Source organism: Salvelinus namaycush, chromosome 8 (genome assembly GCF_016432855.1).
Source record: "Salvelinus namaycush isolate Seneca chromosome 8, SaNama_1.0, whole genome shotgun sequence".
NCBI classification, from domain to species: Eukaryota; Metazoa; Chordata; class Actinopteri; order Salmoniformes; family Salmonidae; genus Salvelinus; species Salvelinus namaycush.
The window spans coordinates 54,187,972-54,214,807 of NC_052314.1; the positions used below are offsets into that span (position 1 = coordinate 54,187,972).

At 49.9% G+C, this 26,836-nt stretch overlaps 1 protein-coding gene across 1 annotated transcript; it reads right to left on the bottom strand.

Annotated features, from left to right (window-relative positions):
* Positions 1 to 335: 335 nt before the first annotated feature.
* On the bottom strand, positions 336 to 26,615 carry LOC120052191 (histidine-rich glycoprotein-like). The gene is made up of 5 exons (XM_038999024.1): positions 26,611 to 26,615; positions 2,665 to 2,847; positions 2,113 to 2,328; positions 1,303 to 1,608; positions 336 to 459 (listed from the first exon to the last, which is right to left on the bottom strand). Exons 1-5 carry the CDS (start codon positions 26,613 to 26,615, stop codon positions 336 to 338), a joined length of 834 nt encoding a protein of 277 aa, XP_038854952.1.
* Between the last annotated feature and the right edge of the window lie 221 nt (positions 26,616 to 26,836).

The window sequence follows — 26,836 nt, forward strand, 5'->3', positions numbered from 1 at the left end:
GAAGGAATAACTATCAAGATTCTTAGAATCTTGTTGATAATTGGTAGAACAGTTGTCATTTTTTTTTTTTTTACATTATCCTCTTGCTGTTCAATATTCTCATGTTCTCCATAGCAATTCATCTTTACCCTGTACATTAATGGGTAATACATAATAATACATACTATACAGTTCAAATAATAAATATGATTAGATTGTCTGGTAAGTTTCCCTGGCACAGTGGTGATCAGTTATATCAGTATAAGTCAAGCAGTTGTGACAAAACAACAAGACAGATGAGTAGACTTGTCTTGTAGCTTATTCCACTGGAGGCGACAGCATTGTTTATTGTTGATTCAACAACAGATGTTGTTGAAGCAGCTGTGTTTGTTGTAGGACCAGCAGTTGTTGTTGTTGTGGCGGTGGCTGTGGTTGTTGTGGTAGTTGCGGCAACTGTGGTGGCTGCGGAAGTTGTAGTTCCTGTAACACCACAGAAGTTATCTCATTAAAATGTACCCAATATAGAGTGCCATGAGTCAATGTTGAGAGTGACGACAATGACAAGGTCAGCAGTGATGGCTTAACTTACTTGCAGTAATGGAGGTTGTATCAACGTTGAGGAAGGTGTTCCCGTGAGACAGAGAGTCAGTCAATCCCTGCTCCACACTCGTTACATTGGGAACCACTGTCTGGTTCTTGAAAATAAGGGTCATGTTGACAATAATTGACCCACTCCTGTAAACAATGAAATATATAAAGATTTAGTTTTCATTTCGAGGTCAGATCTTAAACCGTTGTTTCCAAGAAAACAAGACAATGTATAGTAATTATTTGTATTTGTTCTCTTAATATATTATTCAAACGTATATCACTATCACTGTTATTTTGAGATAATTATATTTGAATGGAGACATTCATAGACTTACAGAAAACAATTATTGTTACTTACGTGAACTGAATAATCCTACACCTTACGTATGTTAAAGGGTAAATTATTTTGTAACCATGATTCACCTGTAAAAAAATACACAAATTAGTATCAACAGTTTCAACAGTGAAGTCAGTGACACAATGTTAGTGGCACAATGTTGTTAAAAGATGAGCTGAATACCTCTCTGGTAACATTTTCTGCCAGTTCCTGATATGCTGTTGTGGAAGAATCAGTATAGTCACTTTGGAAATTACGGAACATTCTGAATCCTAATCCCATTGACGCCTCATTCGCTGTCGGTGCCGCTGTTGACTTAGTTGTGGTAGCGGTGGCTGTGGTGGTTGTGGGAACAATTTTGGTTGTCGTTGGTACAGTGGTGTTTGTGGCAGCACCTGTGGTTGTCGTCACAGAAGCTGTGGTTGTAGTCGAAGCAGTTGTGGTTTTCGTGCCAGCAACAGTGGTGGTGGTGGCAGCTGTTGCTGTAGTAGCTCTGGCTGTTGTAGAAGCAGCTGTGTCTGTTGTGGGAGCAACTGGGGTAGTCGTGTTGCCAGCTGTGGATGTGGTGGGGGCATTTGTGTTTGTTGTGGCAGCAGCTGTGGTTCTTGTGGGAGAAACTGTGGATGTTGTGACTCCATTTGTGGTTGTTGTTGGAGCAGCTGTGGTTGTAGTTTGAGCAGCTGTCGTTGTTGTGGCAGCAGCTGTGGTTGTGTTTGCATCTGTTGTGGTTGTAGTTGGAGCAACTGGGGTTGTTGTGGGGGCATTTTCGGTTGTAGATGGAGCAGCTGTGGTTGTGGTGGCAGCTGCTGTGGTTGTCGTGGGAGCAGGTATAGTTATTGTGGCAGCAACTGTGTTTGTAGATGAAGAAACTCTGGTTGTAGAGGAAGCAGCTGTGGTTGTTGTGACAAAAGCTGTGGATGTTATAGGAGCAGCTGTGATTGTTGCAATCAAAACTGTGGTTGTAGTTGGAGCATCTGTAGTTTTTGTGGCAGAAGCTGTGGTTGTTGTTTTGTCAGCTGTGATTGTAGTTGGAGATGCTGTGGTTGTCGTGGCAGCAACTATGGTTGTTGTGGCAGCTGCTGTGGTTGTGTTGGCTGCTGCGTTAGTTGCAGTTGGAACAGCTGTGGTTGTAGTTTGGGAAGCTGTCGTTGTCGTAGCAGCGGCTGTGGATGTCGTAGGAGCAGCTGTGGTTTTTATAACTTCACCTGTGGTTGTAGTTGGAGCACCTGTGGTTGTTGTTGCAGCAACTGTGGTTGTGGTGGCAGTTGCAGGTGTCGTTGTCATGGCAGGAGCTGTGGTGGTCATCATGGACGTAGTTGAGGTTGTAGTTGGAGCAGCTGTGGTTGTTGAATGTGCAACTGTGGTAGTTGTGATGCCAGCTGTAGTGGTCGTGGGGGCAGCAGTGGTTGTGATGGCAGCACCTGTGGTTGTTGTGGGAGAAACTGTGGTTGTAGTTGGAGCAGCTGTGGTTGTAGTTGGAGCAGTAGTGGTTGTTATGGCAGCAGCTGTGGTTCTTGTGGGAGAAACTGTGGATGTTGTGACTCCATTTGTGGTTGTAGTTGGAGCATCTGTTGTTGTCATGGCAGCAGCTGTGGTTGTACTATGAGCAGTAGTGGTTGTGGGGGCAGCTCCTGTGATTGTGGTGGTTGCTGCTGTTGTTGTAGTCGAATCAGCTGTGGTTGTTGCGACCGGAATTGTGATAGTCGTCATGCCAGCTGTGGTGGTCGTGGGTGCAGCTGTTGTTGTGGTTGCAGCACCTGTGGTTGTTGTTGCAGCATCTGTGGTTGTGGTGGCTGCTGCAGCAGTTGCAGGTGTCGTTGTCATGGCAGGAGCTGTGATGGTCATCATGGATGTCGTTGAGGTTGTAGTTGGAGTAGCTGTGGTTGTTGAATGAGCAACTGTGGTAGTTGTGAGATCTGCTGTGGTGACCGTGGCGGCACCTGTGGTTGTGAATGCAGCACCTGTGGTTGTTTTGGGAGAAACTATGGTTGTAGTTGGAGCAGTAGTGGTCGTGGTGGCAGCTCCTGTGATTGTGGTGGTTGCTGCTGTTGTTGTAGTCGAAGCAGCTGTGGTTGTTGTGACCGGAAATGCGGTAGTCGTCAAGCCAGCTGTGGTGGTCGTGGGGGCAGCTGTGGTTGTGGTTGCAGCAGCAGCTGTGGTTGTAGTTGGAGCAGTAGTGGTTGTGGTGGCAGCTCCGGTGATTGTGGTGGTTGCTGCTGTTGTTGTAGTCGAAGCAGCTGTGGTTGTTGCGACCGGAATTGTGGCAGTCGTCATGCCAGCTGTAGTGGTCGTGGGGGCAGCTGTGGTTGTGATGGCAGCACCTGTGGTTGTTGTGGGAGAAACTGTGGCTGTAGTTGGAGCAGCTGTGGTTGTAGTTGGAGCAGTAGTGGTTGTGGTGGCAGGTCCTGTGATTGTGGTGGTTGCTGCTGTTGTTGTAGTCGAAGCAGCTGTGGTTGTTGCGACCGGAATTGTGGTAGTCGTCATGCCAACTGTAGTGGTCGTGGGGGTGGCTGTGGTTGTGGTGGCAGCACCTGTGGTTGTTGTGGGAGAAACTGTGGTTGTTGTGACTCCATTAGTGGTTGTAGTTGGAGCATCTGTGGTTGTTGTGGGAGAAACTGTGGATGTTGTGACTCCATTTGTGGTTGGAGCATCTGTGGTTATCATGGCAGCAGCTGTGGTTGTAGTTGGAGCAGTAATGGTTGTGGTGGCAGCTCCTGTGATTGTGGTGGTTGCTGCTGATGTTGTAGTCGAAGCAGCTGTGGTTGTTGCGACCGGAGTTGTGGTAGTCGTCATGCCAGCTGTGGTGGTCGTGGGGGAAGCTGTGGTTGTGGTTGCAGCAGCAGCTGTGGTTGTAGTTGGAGCAGTAGTGGTTGTGGTGGCAGCTACTGTGATTGTGGTGGTTGCTGCTGTTGTTGTAGTCGAAGCAGCTGTGGTTGTTGCGACTGGAATTGAGGTAGCCGTCGTGCCAGCTGTGGTGGTCGTGGGGGCAGCTGTGGTTGTGGTTGCAGCAGCAGCTGTGGATGTTGTGGGAGAAACTGTGGTTGTAGTTGGAGCATCTGTGGTTGTCATGGCAGCAGCTGTGGTTGTAGTTGGAGCAGTAGTGGTTGTGGTGGCACCTCCTGTGATTGTGGTGGTGGCTGCTGATGTTGTAGTCGAAGCAGCTGTGGTTGTTGCGACCGGAATTGCGATAGTCGTCATGCCAGCTGTGGTGGTCGTGGGGGCAGCTGTGGTTGTGGTTGTAGCAGCAGCTGTGGTTGTAGTTGGAGCAGTAGTGGTTGTGGTGGCAGCTCCTGTGGTTGTTGTGGGAGAAACTGTGGTTGTAGTTGGAGCAGCTGTGGTTGTAGTTGGAGCAGTAGTGGTTGTGGTGGCAGCTCCTGTGATTGTGGTGGTTGCTGCTGTTGTTGTAGTCGAAGCAGCTGTGGTTGTTGCGACCGGAATTGTGGTAGTCGTCAAGCCAACTGTAGTGGTCGTGGAGGCAGCTGTAGTTGTGATGGCAGCACCTGTGGTTGTGGTGGTTGCTGCTGATGTTGTAGTCGAAGCAGCTGTGGTTGTTTTGACTCCATTAGTGGTTGTAGTTGGAGCATCTGTGGTTGTTGTTGGAGAAACTGTGGATGGTGTGACTCCATTTGCTGTTGGAGCATCGGTGGTTGTCATGGCAGCAGTTGTGGTTGTAGTTGGAGCAGTAGGGGTTGTGGTGGCAGCTCCTGTGATTGTGGTGGTTGCTGCTGTTGTTGTAGTCGAAGCAGCTGTGGTTGTTGCGACCGGAATTGTGGTAGTCGTCATGCCAGCTGTGGTGGTCGTGGGGGCAGCTGTGGTTGTGATGGCAGCACCTGTGGTTGTTGTGGGCAAAACTGTGGTTGTAGTTGGAGCAGCTGTGGTTGTAGTTGGAGCAGTAGTGGTTGTGGTGGCAGCTCCTGTGATTGTGGTGGTTGCTGCTGTTGTTGTAGTCGAAGCAGCTGTGGTTGTTGCGACCGGAATTGTGGTAGTCGTCTTGCCAACTGTAGTGGTCGTGGGGGCAGCTGTGGTTGTGATGGCAGCACCTGTGGTTGTTGTGGGAGAAACTGTGGTTGTTGTGACTCCATTAGTGGTTGTAGTTGGAGCATCTGTGGTTGTTGTGGGAGAAACTGTGGATGTTGTGACTCCATTTGTGGTTGGAGCATCTGTGGTTGTCATGGCAGCAGCTGTGGTTGTAGTTGGAGCAGTAGTGGTTGTGGTGGCAGCTCCTGTGATTGTGGTGGTTGCTGCTGATGTTGTAGTCGAAGCAGCTGTGGTTGTTGCGACCGGAATTGCGGTAGTCGTCATGCCAGCTGTGGTGGTCGTGGGGGCAGCTGTGGTTGTGGTTGCAGCAGCAGCTGTGGTTGTAGTTGGAACAGTAGTGGTTGTGGTGGCAGCTACTGTGATTGTGGTGGTTGCTGCTGTTGTTGTAGTCGAAGCAGCTGTGGTTGTTGCGACTGGAATTGCGGTAGTCGTCATGCCAGCTGTGGTGGTCGTGGGGGCAGCTGTGGTTGTGGTTGAAGCAGCAGCTGTGGATGTTGTGGGAGAAACTGTGGTTGTAGGTGGAGCATCTGTGGTTGTCATGGCAGCAGCTGTGGTTGTAGTTGGAGCAGTAGTGGTTGTGGTGGCAGCTCCTGTGATTGTGGTGGTGGCTGCTGATGTTGTAGTCGAAGCAGCTGTGGTTGTTGCGACCGGAATTGCGGTAGTCGTCATGCCAGCTGTGGTGGTCGTGGGGGCAGCTGTGGTTGTGGTTGTAGCAGCAGCTGTGGTTGTAGTTGGAGCAGTAGTGGTTGTGGTGGCAGCTCCTGTGGTTGTTGTGGGAGAAACTGTGGTTGTAGTTGGAGCAGCTGTTGTTGTAGTTGGAGCAGTAGTGGTTGTGGTGGCAGCTCCTGTGATTGTGGTGGTTGCTGCTGTTGTTGTAGTCGAAGCAGCTGTGGTTGTTGCGACCGGAATTGCGGTAGTCGTCATGCCAACTGTAGTGGTCGTGGGGGCAGCTGTGGTTGTGATGGCAGCACCTGTGGTTGTTGTGGGAGAAACTGTGGTTGTTGTGACTCCATTAGTGGTTGTAGTTGGAGCATCTGTGGTTGTTGTAGGAGAAACTGTGGATGTTGTGACTCCATGTGTGGTTGTAGTTGGAGCATCTGTGGTTGTTGTGGGAGAAACTGTGGTTGTAGTTGGAGCAGCTGTGGTTGTAGTTGGAGCAGTAGTGGTTGTGGTGGCAGCTCCTGTGATTGTGGTGGTGGCTGCTGATGTTGTAGTCGAAGCAGCTGTGGTTGTTGCGACCGGAATTGCGGTAGTCGTCATGCCAGCTGTGGTGGTCGTGGGGGCAGCTGTGGTTGTGGTTGTAGCAGCAGCTGTGGTTGTAGTTGGAGCAGTAGTGGTTGTGGTGGCAGCTACTGTGGTTGTTGTGGGAGAAACTGTGGTTGTAGTTGGAGCAGCTGTGGTTGTAGTTGGAGCAGTAGTGGTTGTGGTGGCAGGTCCTGTGATTGCGGTGGTTGCTGCTGTTGTTGTAGTCGAAGCAGCTGTGGTTGTTGCGACCGGAATTGTGGTAGTCGTCATGCCAACTGTAGTGGTCGTGGGGGCAGCTGTGGTTGTGATGGCAGCACCTGTGGTTGTTGTGGGAGAAACTGTGGTTGTTGTGACTCCATTAGTGGTTGTAGTTGGAGAATCTGTGGTTGTTGTGGGAGAAACTGTGGATGTTGTGACTCCATTTGTGGTTGGAGCATCTGTGGTTGTCATGGCAGCAGCTGTGGTTGTAGTTGGAGCAGTAGTGGTTGTGGTGGCAGCTCCTGTGATTGTGGTGGTTGCTGCTGATGTTGTAGTCGAAGCAGCTGTGGTTGTTGCGACCGGAATTGCGGTAGTCGTCATGCCAGCTGTGGTGGTCGTGGGGGCAGCTGTGGTTGTGGTTGCAGCAGCAGCTGTGGTTGTAGTTGGAGCAGTAGTGGTTGTGGTGGAAGCTACTGTGATTGTGGTGGTTGCTGCTGTTGTTGTAGTCGAAGCAGCTGTGGTTGTTGCGACTGGAATTGCGGTAGTCGTCATGCCAGCTGTGGTGGTCGTGGGGGCAGCTGTGGTTGTGGTTGCAGCAGCAGCTGTGGATGTTGTGGGAGAAACTGTGGTTGTAGTTGGAGCATCTGTGGTTGTCATGGCAGCAGCTGTGGTTGTAGTTGGAGCAGTAGTGGTTGTGGTGGCAGCTCCTGTGATTGTGGTGGTGGCTGCTGATGTTGTAGTCGAAGCAGCTGTGGTTGTTGCGACCGGAATTGCGGTAGTCGTCATGCCAGCTGTGGTGGTCGTGGGGGCAGCTGTGGTTGTGGTTGTAGCAGCAGCTGTGGTTGTAGTTGGAGCAGTAGTGGTTGTGGTGGCAGCTCCTGTGGTTGTTGTGGGAGAAACTGTGGTTGTAGTTGGAGCAGCTGTGGTTGTAGTTGGAGCAGTAGTGGTTGTGGTGGCAGCTCCTGTGATTGTGGTGGTTGCTGCTGTTGTTGTAGTCGAAGCAGCTGTGGTTGTTGCGACCGGAATTGTGGTAGTCGTCATGCCAACTGTAGTGGTCGTGGGGGCAGCTGTGGTTGTGATTGCAGCACCTGTGGTTGTTGTGGGAGAAACTGTGGTTGTTGTGACTCCATTAGTGGTTGTAGTTGGAGCATCTGTGGTTGTTGTAGGAGAAACTGTGGATGGTGTGACTCCATTTGCTGTTGGAGCATCGGTGGTTGTCATGGCAGCAGCTGTGGTTGTAGTTGGAGCAGTAGTGGTTGTGGTGGCAGCTCCTGTGATTGTGGTGGTTGCTGCTGATGTTGTAGTCGAAGCAGCTGTGGTTGTTGCGACCGGAATTGCGGTAGTCGTCATGCCAGCTGTGGTGGTCGTGGGGGCAGCTGTGGTTGTGGTTGCAGCAGCAGTTGTGGTTGTAGTTGGAGCAGTAGTGGTTGTGGTGGCAGCTCCTGTGATTGTGGTGGTTGCTGCTGTTGTTGTAGTCGAAGCAGCTGTGGTTGTTGCGACCGGAATTGTGGTAGTCGTCATGCCAGCTGTGGTGGTCGTGGGGGCAGCTGTGGTTGTGATGGCAGCACCTGTGGTTGTTGTGGGCGAAACTGTGGTTGTAGTTGGAGCAGCTGTGGTTGTAGTTGGAGCAGTAGTGGTTGTGGTGGCAGCTCCTGTGATTGTGGTGGTTGCTGCTGTTGTTGTAGTCGAAGCAGCTGTGGTTGTTGCGACCGGAATTGTGGTAGTCGTCATGCCAACTGTAGTGGTCGTGGGGGCAGCTGTGGTTGTGATGGCAGCACCTGTGGTTGTTGTGGGAGAAACTGTGGTTGTTGTGACTCCATTAGTGGTTGTAGTTGGAGCATCTGTGGTTGTTGTAGGAGAAACTGTGGATGTTGTGACTCCATGTGTGGTTGTAGTTGGAGCATCTGTGGTTGTTGTGGGAGAAACTGTGGTTGTAGTTGGAGCAGCTGTGGTTGTAGTTGGAGCAGTAGTGGTTGTGGTGGCAGCTCCTGTGATTGTGGTGGTGGCTGCTGATGTTGTAGTCGAAGCAGCTGTGGTTGTTGCGACCGGAATTGCGGTAGTCGTCATGTCAGCTGTGGTGGTCGTGGGGGCAGCTGTGGTTGTGGTTGTAGCAGCAGCTGTGGTTGTAGTTGGAGCAGTAGTGGTTGTGGTGGCAGCTCCTGTGGTTGTTGTGGGAGAAACTGTGGTTGTAGTTGGAGCAGCTGTGGTTGTAGTTGGAGCAGTAGTGTTTGTGGTGGCAGCTCCTGTGATTGTGGTGGTTGCTGCTGTTGTTGTAGTCGAAGCAGCTGTGGTTGTTGCGACCGGAATTGCGGTAGTCGTCATGCCAGCTGTGGTGGTCGTGAGGCCAGCTGTGGTTATGGTTGCAGCAGCAGCTGTGGTTGTACTTGGAGCAGTAGTGGTTGTGGTGGCAGCTCCTGTGATTGTGGTGGTTGCTGCTGTTGTTGTAGTCGAAGCAGCTGTGGTTGTTGCGACCGGAATTGTGGTAGTCGTCATGCCAGCTGTGGTGGTCGAGGGGGCAGCTGTGGTTGTGATTGCAGCACCTGTGGTTGTTGTGGGAGAAACTGTGGTTGTAGTAGGAGCAGCTGTGGTTGTAGTTGGAGCAGTAGTGGTTGTGGTGGCAGGTCCTGTGATTGCGGTGGTTGCTGCTGTTGTTGTAGTCGAAGCAGCTGTGGTTGTTGCGACCGGAATTGTGGTAGTCGTCATGCCAACTGTAGTGGTCGTGGGGGCAGCTGTGGTTGTGATGGCAGCACCTGTGGTTGTTGTGGGAGCATCTGTGGTTGTTGTGACTCCATTAGTGGTTGTAGTTGGAGAATCTGTGGTTGTTGTGGGAGAAACTGTGGATGTTGTGACTCCATTTGTGGTTGGAGCATCTGTGGTTGTCATGGCAGCAGCTGTGGTTGTAGTTGGAGCAGTAGTGGTTGTGGTGGCAGCTCCTGTGATTGTGGTGGTTGCTGCTGATGTTGTAGTCGAAGCAGCTGTGGTTGTTGCGACCGGAATTGTGGTAGTCGTCATGCCAGCTGTGGTGGTCGTGGGGGCAGCTGTGGTTGTGGTTGCAGCAGCAGCTGTGGTTGTAGTTGGAGCAGTAGTGGTTGTGGTGGCAGCTACTGTGATTGTGGTGGTTGCGGCTGTTGTTGTAGTCGAAGCAGCTGTGGTTGTTGCGACTGGAATTGCGGTAGTCGTCATGCCAGCTGTGGTGGTCGTGGGGGCAGCTGTGATTGTGGTTGCAGCAGCAGCTGTGAATGTTGTTGGAGAAACTGTGGTTGTAGTTGGAGCATCTGTGGTTGTCATGGCAGCAGCTGTGGTTGTAGTTGGAGCAGTAGTGGTTGTGGTGGCAGCTCCTGTGATTGTGGTGGTGGCTGCTGATGTTGTAGTCGAAGCAGCTGTGGTTGTTGCGACCGGAATTGCGGTAGTCGTCATGCCAGCTGTGGTGGTCGTGGGGGCAGCTGTCGTTGTGGTTGTAGCAGCAGCTGTGGTTGTAGTTGGAGCAGTAGTGGTTGTGGTGGCAGCTCCTGTGGTTGTTGTGGGAGAAACTGTGGTTGTAGTTGGAGCAGCTGTGGTTGTAGTTGGAGCAGTAGTGGTTGTGGTGGCAGCTCCTGTGATTGTGGTGGTTGCTGCTGTTGTTGTAGTCGAAGCAGCTGTGGTTGTTGCGACCGGAATTGTGGTAGTCGTCATGCCAACTGTAGTGGTCGTGGAGGCAGCTGTAGTTGTGATGGCAGCACCTGTGGTTGTTGTGGGAGAAACTGTGGTGGTTGTAACTCCATTAGTGGTTGTAGTTGGAGCATCTGTGGTTGTTGTGGGAGAAACTGTGGATGTTGTGACTCCATTTGTGGTTGTAGTTGGAGCATCTGTGGTTGTTGTAGGAGAAACTGTGGATGTTGTGACTCCATGTGTGGTTGTAGTTGGAGCATCTGTGGTTGTTGTGGGAGAAACTGTGGTTGTAGTTGGAGCAGTAGTGGTTGTGGTGGCAGCTCCTGTGATTGTGGTGGTGGCTGCTGATGTTGTAGTCGAAGCAGCTGTGGTTGTTGCGACCGGAATTGCGGTAGTCGTCATGCCAGCTGTGGTGGTCGTGGGGGCAGCTGTGGTTGTGGTTGTAGCAGCAGCTGTGGTTGTAGTTGGAGCAGTAGTGGTTGTGGTGGCAGCTCCTGTGGTTGTTGTGGGAGAAACTGTGGTTGTAGTTGGAGCAGCTGTGGTTGTAGTTGGAGCAGTAGTGGTTGTGGTGGCAGCTCCTGTGATTGTGGTGGTTGCTGCTGTTGTTGTAGTCGAAGCAGCTGTGGTTGTTGCGACCGGAATTGTGGTAGTCGTCATGCCAGCTGTGGTGGTCGAGGGGGCAGCTGTGGTTGTGATTGCAGCACCTGTGGTTGTTGTGGGAGAAACTGTGGTTGTAGTTGGAGCAGCTGTGGTTGTAGTTGGAGCAGTAGTGGTTGTGGTGGCAGGTCCTGTGATTGCGGTGGTTGCTGCTGTTGTTGTAGTCGAAGCAGCTGTGGTTGTTGCGACCGGAATTGTGGTAGTCGTCATGCCAACTGTAGTGGTCGTGGGGGCAGCTGTGGTTGTGATGGCAGCACCTGTGGTTGTTGTGGGAGAAACTGTGGTTGTTGTGACTCCATTAGTGGTTGTAGTTGGAGAATCTGTGGTTGTTGTGGGAGAAACTGTGGATGTTGTGACTCCATTTGTGGTTGGAGCATCTGTGGTTGTCATGGCAGCAGCTGTGGTTGTAGTTGGAGCAGTAGTGGTTGTGGTGGCAGCTCCTGTGATTGTGGTGGTTGCTGCTGATGTTGTAGTCGAAGCAGCTGTGGTTGTTGCGACCGGAATTGTGGTAGTCGTCATGCCAGCTGTGGTGGTCGTGGGGGCAGCTGTGGTTGTGGTTGCAGCAGCAGCTGTGGTTGTAGTTGGAGCAGTAGTGGTTGTGGTGGCAGCTACTGTGATTGTGGTGGTTGCGGCTGTTGTTGTAGTCGAAGCAGCTGTGGTTGTTGCGACTGGAATTGCGGTAGTCGTCATGCCAGCTGTGGTGGTCGTGGGGGCAGCTGTGATTGTGGTTGCAGCAGCAGCTGTGAATGTTGTTGGAGAAACTGTGGTTGTAGTTGGAGCATCTGTGGTTGTCATGGCAGCAGCTGTGGTTGTAGTTGGAGCAGTAGTGGTTGTGGTGGCAGCTCCTGTGATTGTGGTGGTGGCTGCTGATGTTGTAGTCGAAGCAGCTGTGGTTGTTGCGACCGGAATTGCGGTAGTCGTCATGCCAGCTGTGGTGGTCGTGGGGGCAGCTGTCGTTGTGGTTGTAGCAGCAGCTGTGGTTGTAGTTGGAGCAGTAGTGGTTGTGGTGGCAGCTCCTGTGGTTGTTGTGGGAGAAACTGTGGTTGTAGTTGGAGCAGCTGTGGTTGTAGTTGGAGCAGTAGTGGTTGTGGTGGCAGCTCCTGTGATTGTGGTGGTTGCTGCTGTTGTTGTAGTCGAAGCAGCTGTGGTTGTTGCGACCGGAATTGTGGTAGTCGTCATGCCAACTGTAGTGGTCGTGGAGGCAGCTGTAGTTGTGATGGCAGCACCTGTGGTTGTTGTGGGAGAAACTGTGGTGGTTGTAACTCCATTAGTGGTTGTAGTTGGAGCATCTGTGGTTGTTGTGGGAGAAACTGTGGATGTTGTGACTCCATTTGTGGTTGTAGTTGGAGCATCTGTGGTTGTTGTAGGAGAAACTGTGGATGTTGTGACTCCATGTGTGGTTGTAGTTGGAGCATCTGTGGTTGTTGTGGGAGAAACTGTGGTTGTAGTTGGAGCAGTAGTGGTTGTGGTGGCAGCTCCTGTGATTGTGGTGGTTGCGGCTGTTGTTGTAGTCGAAGCAGCTGTGGTTGTTGCGACTGGAATTGCGGTAGTCGTCATGCCAGCTGTGGTGGTCGTGGGGGCAGCTGTGATTGTGGTTGCAGCAGCAGCTGTGAATGTTGTTGGAGAAACTGTGGTTGTAGTTGGAGCATCTGTGGTTGTCATGGCAGCAGCTGTGGTTGTAGTTGGAGCAGTAGTGGTTGTGGTGGCAGCTCCTGTGATTGTGGTGGTGGCTGCTGATGTTGTAGTCGAAGCAGCTGTGGTTGTTGCGACCGGAATTGCGGTAGTCGTCATGCCAGCTGTGGTGGTCGTGGGGGCAGCTGTCGTTGTGGTTGTAGCAGCAGCTGTGGTTGTAGTTGGAGCAGTAGTGGTTGTGGTGGCAGCTCCTGTGGTTGTTGTGGGAGAAACTGTGGTTTTAGTTGGAGCAGCTGTGGTTGTAGTTGGAGCAGTAGTGGTTGTGGTGGCAGCTCCTGTGATTGTGGTGGTTGCTGCTGTTGTTGTAGTCGAAGCAGCTGTGGTTGTTGCGACCGGAATTGTGGTAGTCGTCATGCCAACTGTAGTGGTCGTGGAGGCAGCTGTAGTTGTGATGGCAGCACCTGTGGTTGTTGTGGGAGAAACTGTGGTGGTTGTAACTCCATTAGTGGTTGTAGTTGGAGCATCTGTGGTTGTTGTGGGAGAAACTGTGGATGTTGTGACTCCATTTGTGGTTGTAGTTGGAGCATCTGTGGTTGTTGTAGGAGAAACTGTGGATGTTGTGACTCCATGTGTGGTTGTAGTTGGAGCATCTGTGGTTGTTGTGGGAGAAACTGTGGTTGTAGTTGGAGCAGTAGTGGTTGTGGTGGCAGCTCCTGTGATTGTGGTGGTGGCTGCTGATGTTGTAGTCGAAGCAGCTGTGGTTGTTGCGACCGGAATTGCGGTAGTCGTCATGCCAGCTGTGGTGGTCGTGGGGGCAGCTGTGGTTGTGGTTGTAGCAGCAGCTGTGGTTGTAGTTGGAGCAGTAGTGGTTGTGGTGGCAGCTCCTGTGGTTGTTGTGGGAGAAACTGTGGTTGTAGTTGGAGCAGCTGTGGTTGTAGTTGGAGCAGTAGTGGTTGTGGTGGCAGCTCCTGTGATTGTGGTGGTTGCTGCTGTTGTTGTAGTCGAAGCAGCTGTGGTTGTTGCGACCGGAATTGTGGTAGTCGTCATGCCAGCTGTGGTGGTCGAGGGGGCAGCTGTGGTTGTGATTGCAGCACCTGTGGTTGTTGTGGGAGAAACTGTGGTTGTAGTTGGAGCAGCTGTGGTTGTAGTTGGAGCAGTAGTGGTTGTGGTGGCAGGTCCTGTGATTGCGGTGGTTGCTGCTGTTGTTGTAGTCGAAGCAGCTGTGGTTGTTGCGACCGGAATTGTGGTAGTCGTCATGCCAACTGTAGTGGTCGTGGGGGCAGCTGTGGTTGTGATGGCAGCACCTGTGGTTGTTGTGGGAGAAACTGTGGTTGTTGTGACTCCATTAGTGGTTGTAGTTGGAGAATCTGTGGTTGTTGTGGGAGAAACTGTGGATGTTGTGACTCCATTTGTGGTTGGAGCATCTGTGGTTGTCATGGCAGCAGCTGTGGTTGTAGTTGGAGCAGTAGTGGTTGTGGTGGCAGCTCCTGTGATTGTGGTGGTTGCTGCTGATGTTGTAGTCGAAGCAGCTGTGGTTGTTGCGACCGGAATTGTGGTAGTCGTCATGCCAGCTGTGGTGGTCGTGGGGGCAGCTGTGGTTGTGGTTGCAGCAGCAGCTGTGGTTGTAGTTGGAGCAGTAGTGGTTGTGGTGGCAGCTACTGTGATTGTGGTGGTTGCGGCTGTTGTTGTAGTCGAAGCAGCTGTGGTTGTTGCGACTGGAATTGCGGTAGTCGTCATGCCAGCTGTGGTGGTCGTGGGGGCAGCTGTGATTGTGGTTGCAGCAGCAGCTGTGAATGTTGTTGGAGAAACTGTGGTTGTAGTTGGAGCATCTGTGGTTGTCATGGCAGCAGCTGTGGTTGTAGTTGGAGCAGTAGTGGTTGTGGTGGCAGCTCCTGTGATTGTGGTGGTGGCTGCTGATGTTGTAGTCGAAGCAGCTGTGGTTGTTGCGACCGGAATTGCGGTAGTCGTCATGCCAGCTGTGGTGGTCGTGGGGGCAGCTGTCGTTGTGGTTGTAGCAGCAGCTGTGGTTGTAGTTGGAGCAGTAGTGGTTGTGGTGGCAGCTCCTGTGGTTGTTGTGGGAGAAACTGTGGTTGTAGTTGGAGCAGCTGTGGTTGTAGTTGGAGCAGTAGTGGTTGTGGTGGCAGCTCCTGTGATTGTGGTGGTTGCTGCTGTTGTTGTAGTCGAAGCAGCTGTGGTTGTTGCGACCGGAATTGTGGTAGTCGTCATGCCAACTGTAGTGGTCGTGGAGGCAGCTGTAGTTGTGATGGCAGCACCTGTGGTTGTTGTGGGAGAAACTGTGGTGGTTGTAACTCCATTAGTGGTTGTAGTTGGAGCATCTGTGGTTGTTGTGGGAGAAACTGTGGATGTTGTGACTCCATTTGTGGTTGTAGTTGGAGCATCTGTGGTTGTTGTAGGAGAAACTGTGGATGTTGTGACTCCATGTGTGGTTGTAGTTGGAGCATCTGTGGTTGTTGTGGGAGAAACTGTGGTTGTAGTTGGAGCAGCTGTGGTTGTAGTTGGAGCAGTAGTGGTTGTGGTGGCAGCTCCTGTGATTGTGGTGGTGGCTGCTGATGTTGTAGTCGAAGCAGCTGTGGTTGTTGCGACCGGAATTGCGGTAGTCGTCATGTCAGCTGTGGTGGTCGTGGGGGCAGCTGTGGTTGTGGTTGTAGCAGCAGCTGTGGTTGTAGTTGGAGCAGTAGTGGTTGTGGTGGCAGCTCCTGTGGTTGTTGTGGGAGAAACTGTGGTTGTAGTTGGAGCAGCTGTGGTTGTAGTTGGAGCAGTAGTGGTTGTGGTGGCAGCTCCTGTGATTGTGGTGGTTGCTGCTGTTGTTGTAGTCGAAGCAGCTGTGGTTGTTGCGACCGGAATTGCGGTAGTCGTCATGCCAGCTGTGGTGGTCGTGAGGCCAGCTGTGGTTATGGTTGCAGCAGCAGCTGTGGTTGTACTTGGAGCAGTAGTGGTTGTGGTGGCAGCTCCTGTGATTGTGGTGGTTGCTGCTGTTGTTGTAGTCGAAGCAGCTGTGGTTGTTGCGACCGGAATTGTGGTAGTCGTCATGCCAGCTGTGGTGGTCGAGGGGGCAGCTGTGGTTGTGATTGCAGAACCTGTGGTTGTTGTGGGAGAAACTGTGGTTGTAGTTGGAGCAGCTGTGGTTGTAGTTGGAGCAGTAGTGGTTGTGGTGGCAGGTCCTGTGATTGCGGTGGTTGCTGCTGTTGTTGTAGTCGAAGCAGCTGTGGTTGTTGCGACCGGAATTGTGGTAGTCGTCATGCCAACTGTAGTGGTCGTGGGGGCAGCTGTGGTTGTGATGGCAGCACCTGTGGTTGTTGTGGGAGAAACTGTGGTTGTTGTGACTCCATTAGTGGTTGTAGTTGGAGAATCTGTGGTTGTTGTGGGAGAAACTGTGGATGTTGTGACTCCATTTGTGGTTGGAGCATCTGTGGTTGTCATGGCAGCAGCTGTGGTTGTAGTTGGAGCAGTAGTGGTTGTGGTGGCAGCTCCTGTGATTGTGGTGGTGGCTGCTGATGTTGTAGTCGAAGCAGCTGTGGTTGTTGCGACCGGAATTGCGGTAGTCGTCATGCCAGCTGTGGTGGTCGTGGGGGCAGCTGTGATTGTGGTTGCAGCAGCAGCTGTGAATGTTGTTGGAGAAACTGTGGTTGTAGTTGGAGCATCTGTGGTTGTCATGGCAGCAGCTGTGGTTGTAGTTGGAGCAGTAGTGGTTGTGGTGGCAGCTCCTGTGATTGTGGTGGTGGCTGCTGATGTTGTAGTCGAAGCAGCTGTGGTTGTTGCGACCGGAATTGCGGTAGTCGTCATGCCAGCTGTGGTGGTCGTGGGGGCAGCTGTGGCTGTGGTTGTAGCAGCAGCTGTGGTTGTAGTTGGAGCAGTAGTGGTTGTGGTGGCAGCTCCTGTGGTTGTTGTGGGAGAAACTGTGGTTGTAGTTGGAGCAGCTGTGGTTGTAGTTGGAGCAGTAGTGGTTGTGGTGGCAGCTCCTGTGATTGTGGTGGTTGCTGCTGTTGTTGTAGTCGAAGCAGCTGTGGTTGTTGCGACCGGAATTGTGGTAGTCGTCATGCCAACTGTAGTGGTCGTGGAGGCAGCTGTAGTTGTGATGGCAGCACCTGTGGTTGTTGTGGGAGAAACTGTGGTGGTTGTAACTCCATTAGTGGTTGTAGTTGGAGCATCTGTGGTTGTTGTGGGAGAAACTGTGGATGTTGTGACTCCATTTGTGGTTGTAGTTGGAGCATCTGTGGTTGTTGTAGGAGAAACTGTGGATGTTGTGACTCCATGTGTGGTTGTAGTTGGAGCATCTGTGGTTGTTGTGGGAGAAACTGTGGTTGTAGTTGGAGCAGCTGTGGTTGTAGTTGGAGCAGTAGTGGTTGTGGTGGCAGCTCCTGTGATTGTGGTGGTGGCTGCTGATGTTGTAGTCGAAGCAGCTGTGGTTGTTGCGACCGGAATTGCGGTAGTCGTCATGTCAGCTGTGGTGGTCGTGGGGGCAGCTGTGGTTGTGGTTGTAGCAGCAGCTGTGGTTGTAGTTGGAGCAGTAGTGGTTGTGGTGGCAGCTCCTGTGGTTGTTGTGGGAGAAACTGTGGTTGTAGTTGGAGCAGCTGTGGTTGTAGTTGGAGCAGTAGTGGTTGTGGTGGCAGCTCCTGTGATTGTGGTGGTTGCTGCTGTTGTTGTAGTCGAAGCAGCTGTGGTTGTTGCGACCGGAATTGCGGTAGTCGTCATGCCAGCTGTGGTGGTCGTGAGGCCAGCTGTGGTTATGGTTGCAGCAGCAGCTGTGGTTGTACTTGGAGCAGTAGTGGTTGTGGTGGCAGCTCCTGTGATTGTGGTGGTTGCTGCTGTTGTTGTAGTCGAAGCAGCTGTGGTTGTTGCGACCGGAATTGTGGTAGTCGTCATGCCAGCTGTGGTGGTCGAGGGGGCAGCTGTGGTTGTGATTGCAGCACCTGTGGTTGTTGTGGGAGAAACTGTGGTTGTAGTTGGAGCAGCTGTGGTTGTAGTTGGAGCAGTAGTGGTTGTGGTGGCAGGTCCTGTGATTGCGGTGGTTGCTGCTGTTGTTGTAGTCGAAGCAGCTGTGGTTGTTGCGACCGGAATTGTGGTAGTCGTCATGCCAACTGTAGTGGTCGTGGGGGCAGCTGTGGTTGTGATGGCAGCACCTGTGGTTGTTGTGGGAGAAACTGTGGTTGTTGTGACTCCATTAGTGGTTGTAGTTGGAGAATCTGTGGTTGTTGTGGGAGAAACTGTGGATGTTGTGACTCCATTTGTGGTTGGAGCATCTGTGGTTGTCATGGCAGCAGCTGTGGTTGTAGTTGGAGCAGTAGTGGTTGTGGTGGCAGCTCCTGTGATTGTGGTGGTTGCTGCTGATGTTGTAGTCGAAGCAGCTGTTGTTGTTGCGACCGGAATTGTGGTAGTCGTCATGCCAGCTGTGGTGGTCGTGGGGGCAGCTGTGGTTGTGGTTGCAGCAGCAGCTGTGGTTGTAGTTGGAGCAGTAGTGGTTGTGGTGGCAGCTACTGTGATTGTGGTGGTTGCGGCTGTTGTTGTAGTCGAAGCAGCTGTGGTTGTTGCGACTGGAATTGCGGTAGTCGTCATGCCAGCTGTGGTGGTCGTGGGGGCAGCTGTGATTGTGGTTGCAGCAGCAGCTGTGAATGTTGTTGGAGAAACTGTGGTTGTAGTTGGAGCATCTGTGGTTGTGGTGGCAGCTCCTGTGATTGTGGTGGTGGCTGCTGATGTTGTAGTCGAAGCAGCTGTGGTTGTTGCGACCGGAATTGCGGTAGTCGTCATGCCAGCTGTGGTGGTCGTGGGGGCAGCTGTGGTTGTGGTTGTAGCAGCAGCTGTGGTTGTAGTTGGAGCAGTAGTGGTTGTGGTGGCAGCTCCTGTGGTTGTTGTGGGAGAAACTGTGGTTGTAGTTGGAGCAGCTGTGGTTGTAGTTGGAGCAGTAGTGGTTGTGGTGGCAGCTCCTGTGATTGTGGTGGTTGCTGCTGTTGTTGTAGTCGAAGCAGCTGTGGTTGTTGCGACCGGAATTGTGGTAGTCGTCATGCCAACTTTAGTGGTCGTGGAGGCAGCTGTAGTTGTGATGGCAGCACCTGTGGTTGTTGTGGGAGAAACTGTGGTGGTTGTAACTCCATTAGTGGTTGTAGTTGGAGCATCTGTGGTTGTTGTGGGAGAAACTGTGGATGTTGTGACTCCATTTGTGGTTGGAGCATCTGTGGTTGTCATGGCAGCAGCTGTGGTTGTACTTGGAGCAGTAGTGGTTGTGGTGGCAGCTCCTGTGATTGTGGTGGTTGCTGCTGATGTTGTAGTCGAAGCAGCTGTGGTTGTTGCGACCGGAATTGTGGTAGTCGCAATGCCAGCTGTGGTGGTCGTGGGGGCAGCTGTGGTTGTGGTTGCAGCAGCAGCTGTGGTTGTAGTTGGAGCAGTAGTGGTTGTGGTGGCAGCTCCTGTGATTGTGGTGGTTGCTGCTGTTTTTGTAGTCGAAGCAGCTGTGGTTGTTGCGACTGGAATTGCGGTAGTCGTCATGCCAGCTGTGGTGGTCGTGGGGGCAGCTGTGGTTGTGGTTGAAGCAGCAGCTGTGGATGTTGTGGGAGAAACTGTGGTTGTAGTTGGAGCATCTGTGGTTGTCATGGCAGCAGCTGTGGTTGTAGTTGGAGTGGTTGTGGTGGCAGCTCCTGTGATTGTGGTGGTGGCTGCTGATGTTGTAGTCGAAGCAGCTGTGGTTGTTGCGACCGGAATTGCGGTAGTCGTCATGCCAGCTGTGGTGGTCGTGGGGGCAGCTGTGGTTGTGGTTGTAGCAGCAGCTGTGGTTGTAGTTGGAGCAGTAGTGGTTGTGGTGGCAGCTCCAGTGATTGTGGTGGTTGCTGCTGTTGTTGTAGTCGAAGCAGCTGTGGTTATTGCGACCGGAATTGCGGTAGTCGTCATGCCAGCTGTGGTGGTCGTGGGGGCAGCTGTGGTTGTGGTTGCAGCAGCAGCTGTGGTTGTAGTTGGAGCAGTAGTGGTTGTGGTGGCAGCTACTGTGATTGTAGTGGTTGCTGCTGTTGTTGTAGTCGAAGCAGCTGTGGTTGTTGCGACCGGAATTGTGGTAGTCGTCATGCCAGCTGTGGTGGTCGTGGGGGCAGCTGTGGTTGTGATGGCAGCACCTGTGGTTGTTGTGGGAGAAACTGTGGTTGTAGTTGGAGCAGTAGTGGTTGTGGTGGCAGCTCCTGTGATCGTGGTGGTTGCTGCTGTTGTTGTACTCGAAGCAGCTGTGGTTGTTGCGACCGGTATTGTGGTAGTCGTCATGCCAACTGTAGTGGTCGTGGAGCCAGCTGTGGTTGTGATGGCAGCACCTGTGGTTGTTGTGGGAGAAACTGTGGTTGTTGTAACTCCATTAGTGGTTGTAGTTGGAGCATCTGTGGTTGTTGTTGGAGAAACTGTGGATGTTGTGACTCTATTTGTGGTTGGAGCATCTGTGGTTGTCATGGCAGCAGCTGTGGTTGTAGTTGGAGCAGTAGTGGTTGTGGTGGCAGCTCCTGTTATTGTGGTGGTTGCTGCTGATGTTGTAGTCGAAGCAGCTGTGGTTGTTGCGACCGGAATTGCGGTAGTCGTCATGCCAGCTGTGTTGGTCGTGGGGGCAGCTGTGGTTGTGGTTGCAGCAGCAGCTGTGGTTGTAGTTGGAGCAGTAGTGGTTGTGGTGGCAGCTCCTGTGATTGTGGTGGTTGCTGCTGTTGTTGTAGTCGAACCAGCTGTGGTTGTTGCGACCGGAATTGTGGTAGTCGTCATGCCAGCTGTAGTGGTCGTGGGGGCAGCTGTGGTTGTGATGGCAGCACCTGTGGTTGTTGTGGGAGAAACTGTGGTTGTAGTTGGAGCAGCTGTGGTTGTAGTTGGAACAGTAGTGGTTGTGGTGGCAGCTCCTGTGATTGTGGTGGTTGCTGCTGTTGTTGTAGTCGAAGCAGCTGTGGTTGTTGCGACCGGAATTGTGGTAGTCGTCATGCCAACTGTATTGGCCGTGGGGGCAGCTGTGGTTGTGATGGCAGCACCTGTGGTTGTTGTGGGAGAAACTGTGGTTGTAGTCGAAGCAGCTGTGGTTGTTGCGACCGGAATTGTGGTAGTCGTCATGCCAGCTGTAATGGTCGTGGGGGCAGCTGTGGTTATGGTTGCAGCAGTAGCTGTGGTTGTTGTAGGGGCATTAGTTGTTGGGCTTTGGGCATTCCCTGATGCTGTTGCAAATTAAAAAGCATAGATTTTAGAATACCTTTTAGAATTTGGAAATGATCTACAATTTTAAGACTAGAGAATGAACTTACCTATAATCAGAAGAAGGACTATGCGAATTTTTCTGTTCATCTTTGAAACTGTTTTCTTTTTAGTCTGTAGTCACAGAGAGATGGGCACACATGATTAATGTAAAGGTAAAAGACAAATAATTATCAACAGAATGACATTGACCAATGTAATATAAACTGGAATATTGTGGAAAGAGATCACTAATGGTAAATGCAGTATTTTTGTCTGTTTTTGTACACTAAGTCTTGTTTGTGATGGTTTAAGTCAAGTGATGCACAACTTCTTTGTCTTGATATTTAATATTTTATTAATTCACATTTGTATTTTTGACTTTTATTTATTATTTTAACCATGATTTATTTATCCAGGAAGTCCTGTTAAGGTCAGAAGGCATATTTTATGATTTAGACCTGTCTAAGAAGTCAGCTGAATAAAAACCCATAGATACAGTACAGTGCATATGTTAGTGTATAATCCGTAAATGTATAGATTTACCACTAAATCTGTAGATTTACAAATGAGAATGTATTCCTTAGATTTAGTGTTTTTCCACATTTACCATAACACATACACAGCAGAGCAAAAACATGAATATGAATGACTATAATTACCCACCATCAATCATAAAACACATGTAGTCTTTAAGAATTGAAACATTTGCACACCTCCTGCAGCAAGTCTGAAACTATAGCCTTGAATTCCTCTATCAGGACAAAGTACTCCAGGTTAAACAAGATGATTCCTGGACCAAGGGGACAGAAATTCTGACCTGACCCTTGGTAACTGGAATAAGAATTTCACTAGAGATTATTTGAGATGATAAAATCCATGGCTGAACGAGGTCAAGGACCAGCGGTATAGAGGAAGTTTACGAGTTATAGCCTTGTCAGTTAACATACACAAATGTTTCTTCCAAAAGTTCACTTTAAAAAAAACACAGGAGTCTGATCATAATAAAAATATGATATGTCACACAATATTTGAAAACCACACTTACCAAAATGTTTTAATTGTGATGTTGTAGCTGAAATCCTCAGTGTTCAGTAACAGTGCACCTCCAAACCATACTAAGCTCCTGCATTGCTACAGCCTTTATAGTTTAAAGCACAACCTTGATGACATCATTAAGATGAATGAGATGTAAAGGAGAATGTGTGCTTACGTCACCTTGTAGAAAAAGGTGTGCTGAGGTGAGTCGTATTCATCTTTTGAAGAAGAATGAAGAGGCCTCCCCCACGTTATGACTGAATTCCTAATCTAGCAGTACATGGAGACACACATACCAGGGGTGCAATCATTTGTACAAATAGTTGCAAAATGTTATCTTTTACATCTACACCTATTGTTTCTATTGGACAGATTCAGATAGGTCCCTCCCTGTTTGCTGAACTTGCTCAATATAAACGCTATTGTAATGATTACACCCCTGGACCCATTTAATGTATCAATTGTATTTGATTGCAATACATCATGTAAATGAATGTATTACATAATCATTGTGATATATTTATTTTGTTTTCATCAAGCTAATTTTCACAAGGAAATGCCAAAACCACTAACACACAAGGTTATTTTTCCAAGGACACACACCCATATGTTTCCGCATACGTATTTGATTTGATTTGATTTCACCTTTATTTAGGCAGGTAGGCTAGTTGAGAACAAGTTCTCATTTACAACTGCGACCTGGCCAAGATAAAGCATAGCAGTGTGAACAGACAACAACACAGAGTTACACATGGAGTAAACAATACACAAGTCAATAATACAGTAGGAAAAAAAAGAGTCTATATACATTGTGTGCAAAAGGCATGAGGAGGTAGACAATAAATAGGCCATAGGAGCGAATACTTACAATTTAGCAGATTAATACTGGAGTGATAAATCATCAGATGATCATGTGCAAGTAGAGATACTGGTGTGCAAAAGAGCAGAAAAGTAAATAAATAAAAACAGTATGGGGATGAGGTAGGTAAATTGAGTGGGCTATTTACAGATGGACTATGTACAGCTGCAGCGATCAGTTAGCTGCTCAGATAGCAGATGTTTAAAGTTGGTGAGGGAAATAAAAGTCTCCAACTTCAGCGATTTTTGCAATTCGTTCCAGTCACAGGCAGCAGAGAACTGGAAGGAAAGGCGGCCAAATGAGGTGTTGGCTTTGGGGATGATCAGTGAGATATACCTGCTGGAGCGCGTGCTACGGGTGGGTGTTATCGTGACCAGTAAACTGAGATAAGGCGGAGCTTTACCTAGCATGGACTTATAGATGACCTGGAGCCAGTGGGTCTGGCGACGAATATGTAGCAAGGGCCAGCTGACTAGAGCATACAGGTCGCAGTGGTGGGTGGTAAACGGTGTTTTAGTAACAAAACGGATGGCACTATGATAAACTGCATCTAGTTTGCTGAGTAGAGTATTGGAAGCTATTTTGTAGATGACATCGCCGAAGTCGAGGATCGGTAGGATAGTCAGTTTTACTAGGGTAAGTTTTGCGGCGTGAGTGAAGGAGGCTTTGTTGCGAAATAGAAAGCCGATTCTAGATTTGATTTTGGATTGGAGATGTTAATATGAGTCTGGAAGGAGAGTTTACAGTCTAGCCAGACACCTAGGTATTTATAGTTGTCCACATATTTTAGGTCGGAACCGTCCAGGGTGGTGATGCTAGTCGGGAGGGCGGGTGCAGGCAGCGAACGGTTGAAAAACATGCATTTGGTTTTACTAGCTTTTAAGAGCAGTTGGAGGCCACAGAAGGAGTGTTGTATGGCATTGAAGCTCGTTTGGAGGTTAGATAGCACAGTGTCCAAGGAAGGGCCAGAAGTATACAGAATGGTGTCGTCTGCGTAGAGGTGGATCAGGGAATCGCCCGCAGCAAGAGCAACATCATTGATATATACAGAGAAAAGAGTCGGCCCGAGAATTGAACCCTGTGGTACCCCCATAGAGACTGCCAGAGGACCAGACAACATGCCCTCCGATTTGACACACTGAACTCTGTCTGCAAAGTAGTTGTTGAACCAGGCAAGGCAGTCATCAGAAAAGCCGAGGCTACTGAGTCTGCCGATAAGAATATGGTGATTGACAGAGTCGAAAGCCTTGGCCAGGTCGATGAAGACGGCTGCACAGTACTGTCTTTTATCGATGGCGGTTATGATATCGTTTAGTACCTTGAGCGTGGCTGAGGTGCACCCGTGACCGGCTCGGAAACCGGATTGCACAGCGGAGAAGGTACGGTGGGATTCGAGATGGTCAGTGATCTGTTTATTAACTTGGCTTTCGAAGACCTTAGATAGGCAGGACAGGATGGATATAGGTCTGTAACAGTTTGGGTCCAGGGTGTCTCCCCCTTTGTAGAGGGGGATGACCGCGGCAGCTTTCCAATCCTTGGGGATCTCAGACGATATGAAAGAGAGGTTGAACAGGCTGGTAATAGGGGTTGCGACAATGGCGGCGGATAGTTTCAGAAATAGAGGGTCCAGATTGTCAAGCCCAGCTGATTTGTATGGGTCCAGGTTTTGTAGCTCTTTCAGAACATCTGCTATCTGGATTTGGGTAAAGGAGAAGCTGGGGACGCTTGGGCAAGTAGCTGCGGGGGGGGGGGGGGGGTGCGGAGCTGTTGGCCGAGGTTGGAGTAGCCAGGAGGAAGGCATGGCCAGCCGTTGAGAAATGCTTGTTGAAGTTTTCGATTATCATGGATTTATCGGTGGTGACCGTGTTACCTAGCCTCAGTGCAGTGGGCTGCTGGGAGGAGGTGCTCTTGTTCTCCATGGACTTTACAGTGTCCCAGAAGTTTTTGGAGTTAGAGCTACAGGATGCAAATTTCTGCTTGAAAAAGCTAGCCTTTGCTTTCCTGACTGACTGCGTGTATTGGTTCCTGACTTCCTTGAACAGTTGCATATCGCGGGGACTATTCGATGCTATTGCAGTCCGCCACAGGATGTTTTTGTGCTGGTCGAGAGCAGTCAGGTCTGGAGTGAACCAAGGGCTATATCTGTTCTTAATTCTGCATTTTTTGAACGGGGCATGCTTATCTAAGATGGTGAGGAAGTTACTTTTAAAGAATGACCAGGCATCCTCAACTGACGGGATGAGGTCAATATCCTTCCAGGATACCCGGGCCAGGTCAATTAGAAAGGCCTGCTCGCAGAAGTGTTTTAGGGAGCGTTTGACAGTGATGAGGGGTGGTCGTTTGACCGCGGACCCGTAGCGGATACAGGCAATGAGGCAGTGATCGCTGAGATCCTGATTGAAGACAGCAGAGGTGTATTTGGAGGGCAAGTTGGTCAGGATAATGTCTATGAGGGTGCCCATGTTTACGGATTTAGGGTTGTACCTGGTGGGTTCCTTGATGATTTGTGTGAGATTGAGGGCATCTAGCTTAGATTGTAGGACTGCCGGGGTGTTAAGCATATCCCAGTTTAGGTCACCTAACAGAACAAACTCTGAAGCTAGATGGGGGGCGATCAATTCACAAATGGTGTCCAGGGCACAGCTGGGAGCTGAGGGGGGTGGGTAGCAGGCGGCAACAGTGAGAGACTTATTTCTGGAGAGATTCATTTTTTAAATTAGAAGTTCGAACTGTTTGGGTATGGACCTGGAAAGTATGACATTACTTTGCAGGCAATCTCTGCAGTAGATTGCAACTCCTCCCCCTTTGGCAGTTCTATCTTGACGGAAAATGTTATAGTTGGGTATGGAAATCTCCGAATTTTTGGTGGCCTTCCTAAGCCAGGATTCAGACACGGCAAGGACATCAGGGTTGGCAGAGTGTGCTAAAGCAGTGAGTAAAACAAACTTAGGGAGGAGGCTTCTGATGTTGATATGCATGAAACCAGGGCTTTTTCGATCACAGAAGTCAACAAATGAGGGTGCCTGGGGACATGCAGGGCCTGAGTTTACCTCCACATCACCCGAGGAACAGAGGAGGAGTAGGATGAGGGTGCGGCTAAAGGCTATCAAAACTGGTCGCCTAGAGCGTTGGGGACAAAGAATAAAAGGAGCAGATTTCTGGGCGTGGTAGAATAGATTCAGGGCATAATGTGCAGACAGGGGTATGGTGGGGTGCGGGTACAGCGGAGGTAAGCCCAGGCACCGGGTGATGCTAAGAGAGATTGTATCTCTGGACATGCTGGTTATAATGGGTGAGGTCACCGCATGTGTGAGAGGTGGGACACAGGAGGTGTCAGAGGTATGAAGAGTGGAACTAGGGGCTCCATTGTAAACTAAAACAATGATAACTAACCTGAACAACAGTATACAAGGCATATTGACATTTGAGAGAGACATACAGCGAGGCATAAAGTAATCGCAGGTGTTGATTGGGAGAGCTAGCTAAGACAACAGGTGAGACAACAACAGCTGAATGACATGAAGACAACCATTGATGACACCCAGGATGTGCACGTCTACAAACCACGTCTTTGATAAAGTAAATAAAGGCTATTGTTCTGCCAATGATAATGATCTAAGAATAGCTGTATTACAGAATCTTGACTTTTTACACATCTTGTTGTGTTACAAACAGCATTTAAAATGTATTAAATTGAGACTTTGTGTCACTGGCCTACACACAAACCCCCATAATGTCAAAGTGGAATTATATTTTTAGAATGAAAACATAATAATAACAAAAAAGTTGAAATGTCTTGAGTCAGTAAGTATTCAACCCAGTTGATATGGCGAGACTAAATACATTCTGGAGTAAAAATGTACTCACATAATAAATTGCATGGACTCGCTCTGTGCGAGAAATTAATAATTACCAAATCTACCCGGTTCTGAAGAGACAGAAATAGCACGTTAGGCCGAACGCATCTATTTGTCAAATTTCTATAAGTAGCTGAATCGTGTCCTAGCACTAGAAATACCAACTCATAAGACACTCTGAAGTCATCAGATATGCGACACCGGGACAACTTCTATGGGCAACGCACACATCAAACGGCTCGATTCTTATCTCACGCAGTCTGTTTGTACAGTAATCTGTTTGCACAACTAATATACTTAATTAGTATTAGTCATTCTCATTAATGTATTATTATTACCTCATCTTGGATATTTGCACAAACCCTAGCCTAAATCATGAATCAGAGATATACAAATTGGCTTAATTATTTATTTGCTAACTAACTAAATAATCACACAGAATTACATAACAAGCAAACAGTAGATATTTGGGTTACTACATGATACAAAGAAAAAGTCCCTAGCCGACGTAGCCGATATGACGGCTTGGTAGACAAAGAAAAGGGATGGGGGCTGAGAAAGAGC

What these genes read in the sequence shown, in the direction of transcription:
- LOC120052191 (XM_038999024.1), bottom strand. An exon ending in TGCTCCAACTACAACCACAG is followed by an intron (nt 1,609 to 2,112) that starts GTGAAGTTATAA and finishes ACACAACCACAG; the next exon opens with CTGCTGCCACAACAACGACA. An exon ending in TTCTGTGACGACAACCACAG is followed by an intron (nt 460 to 1,302) that starts GTGCTGCCACAA and finishes GTGGTGTTACAG; the next exon opens with GAACTACAACTTCCGCAGCC.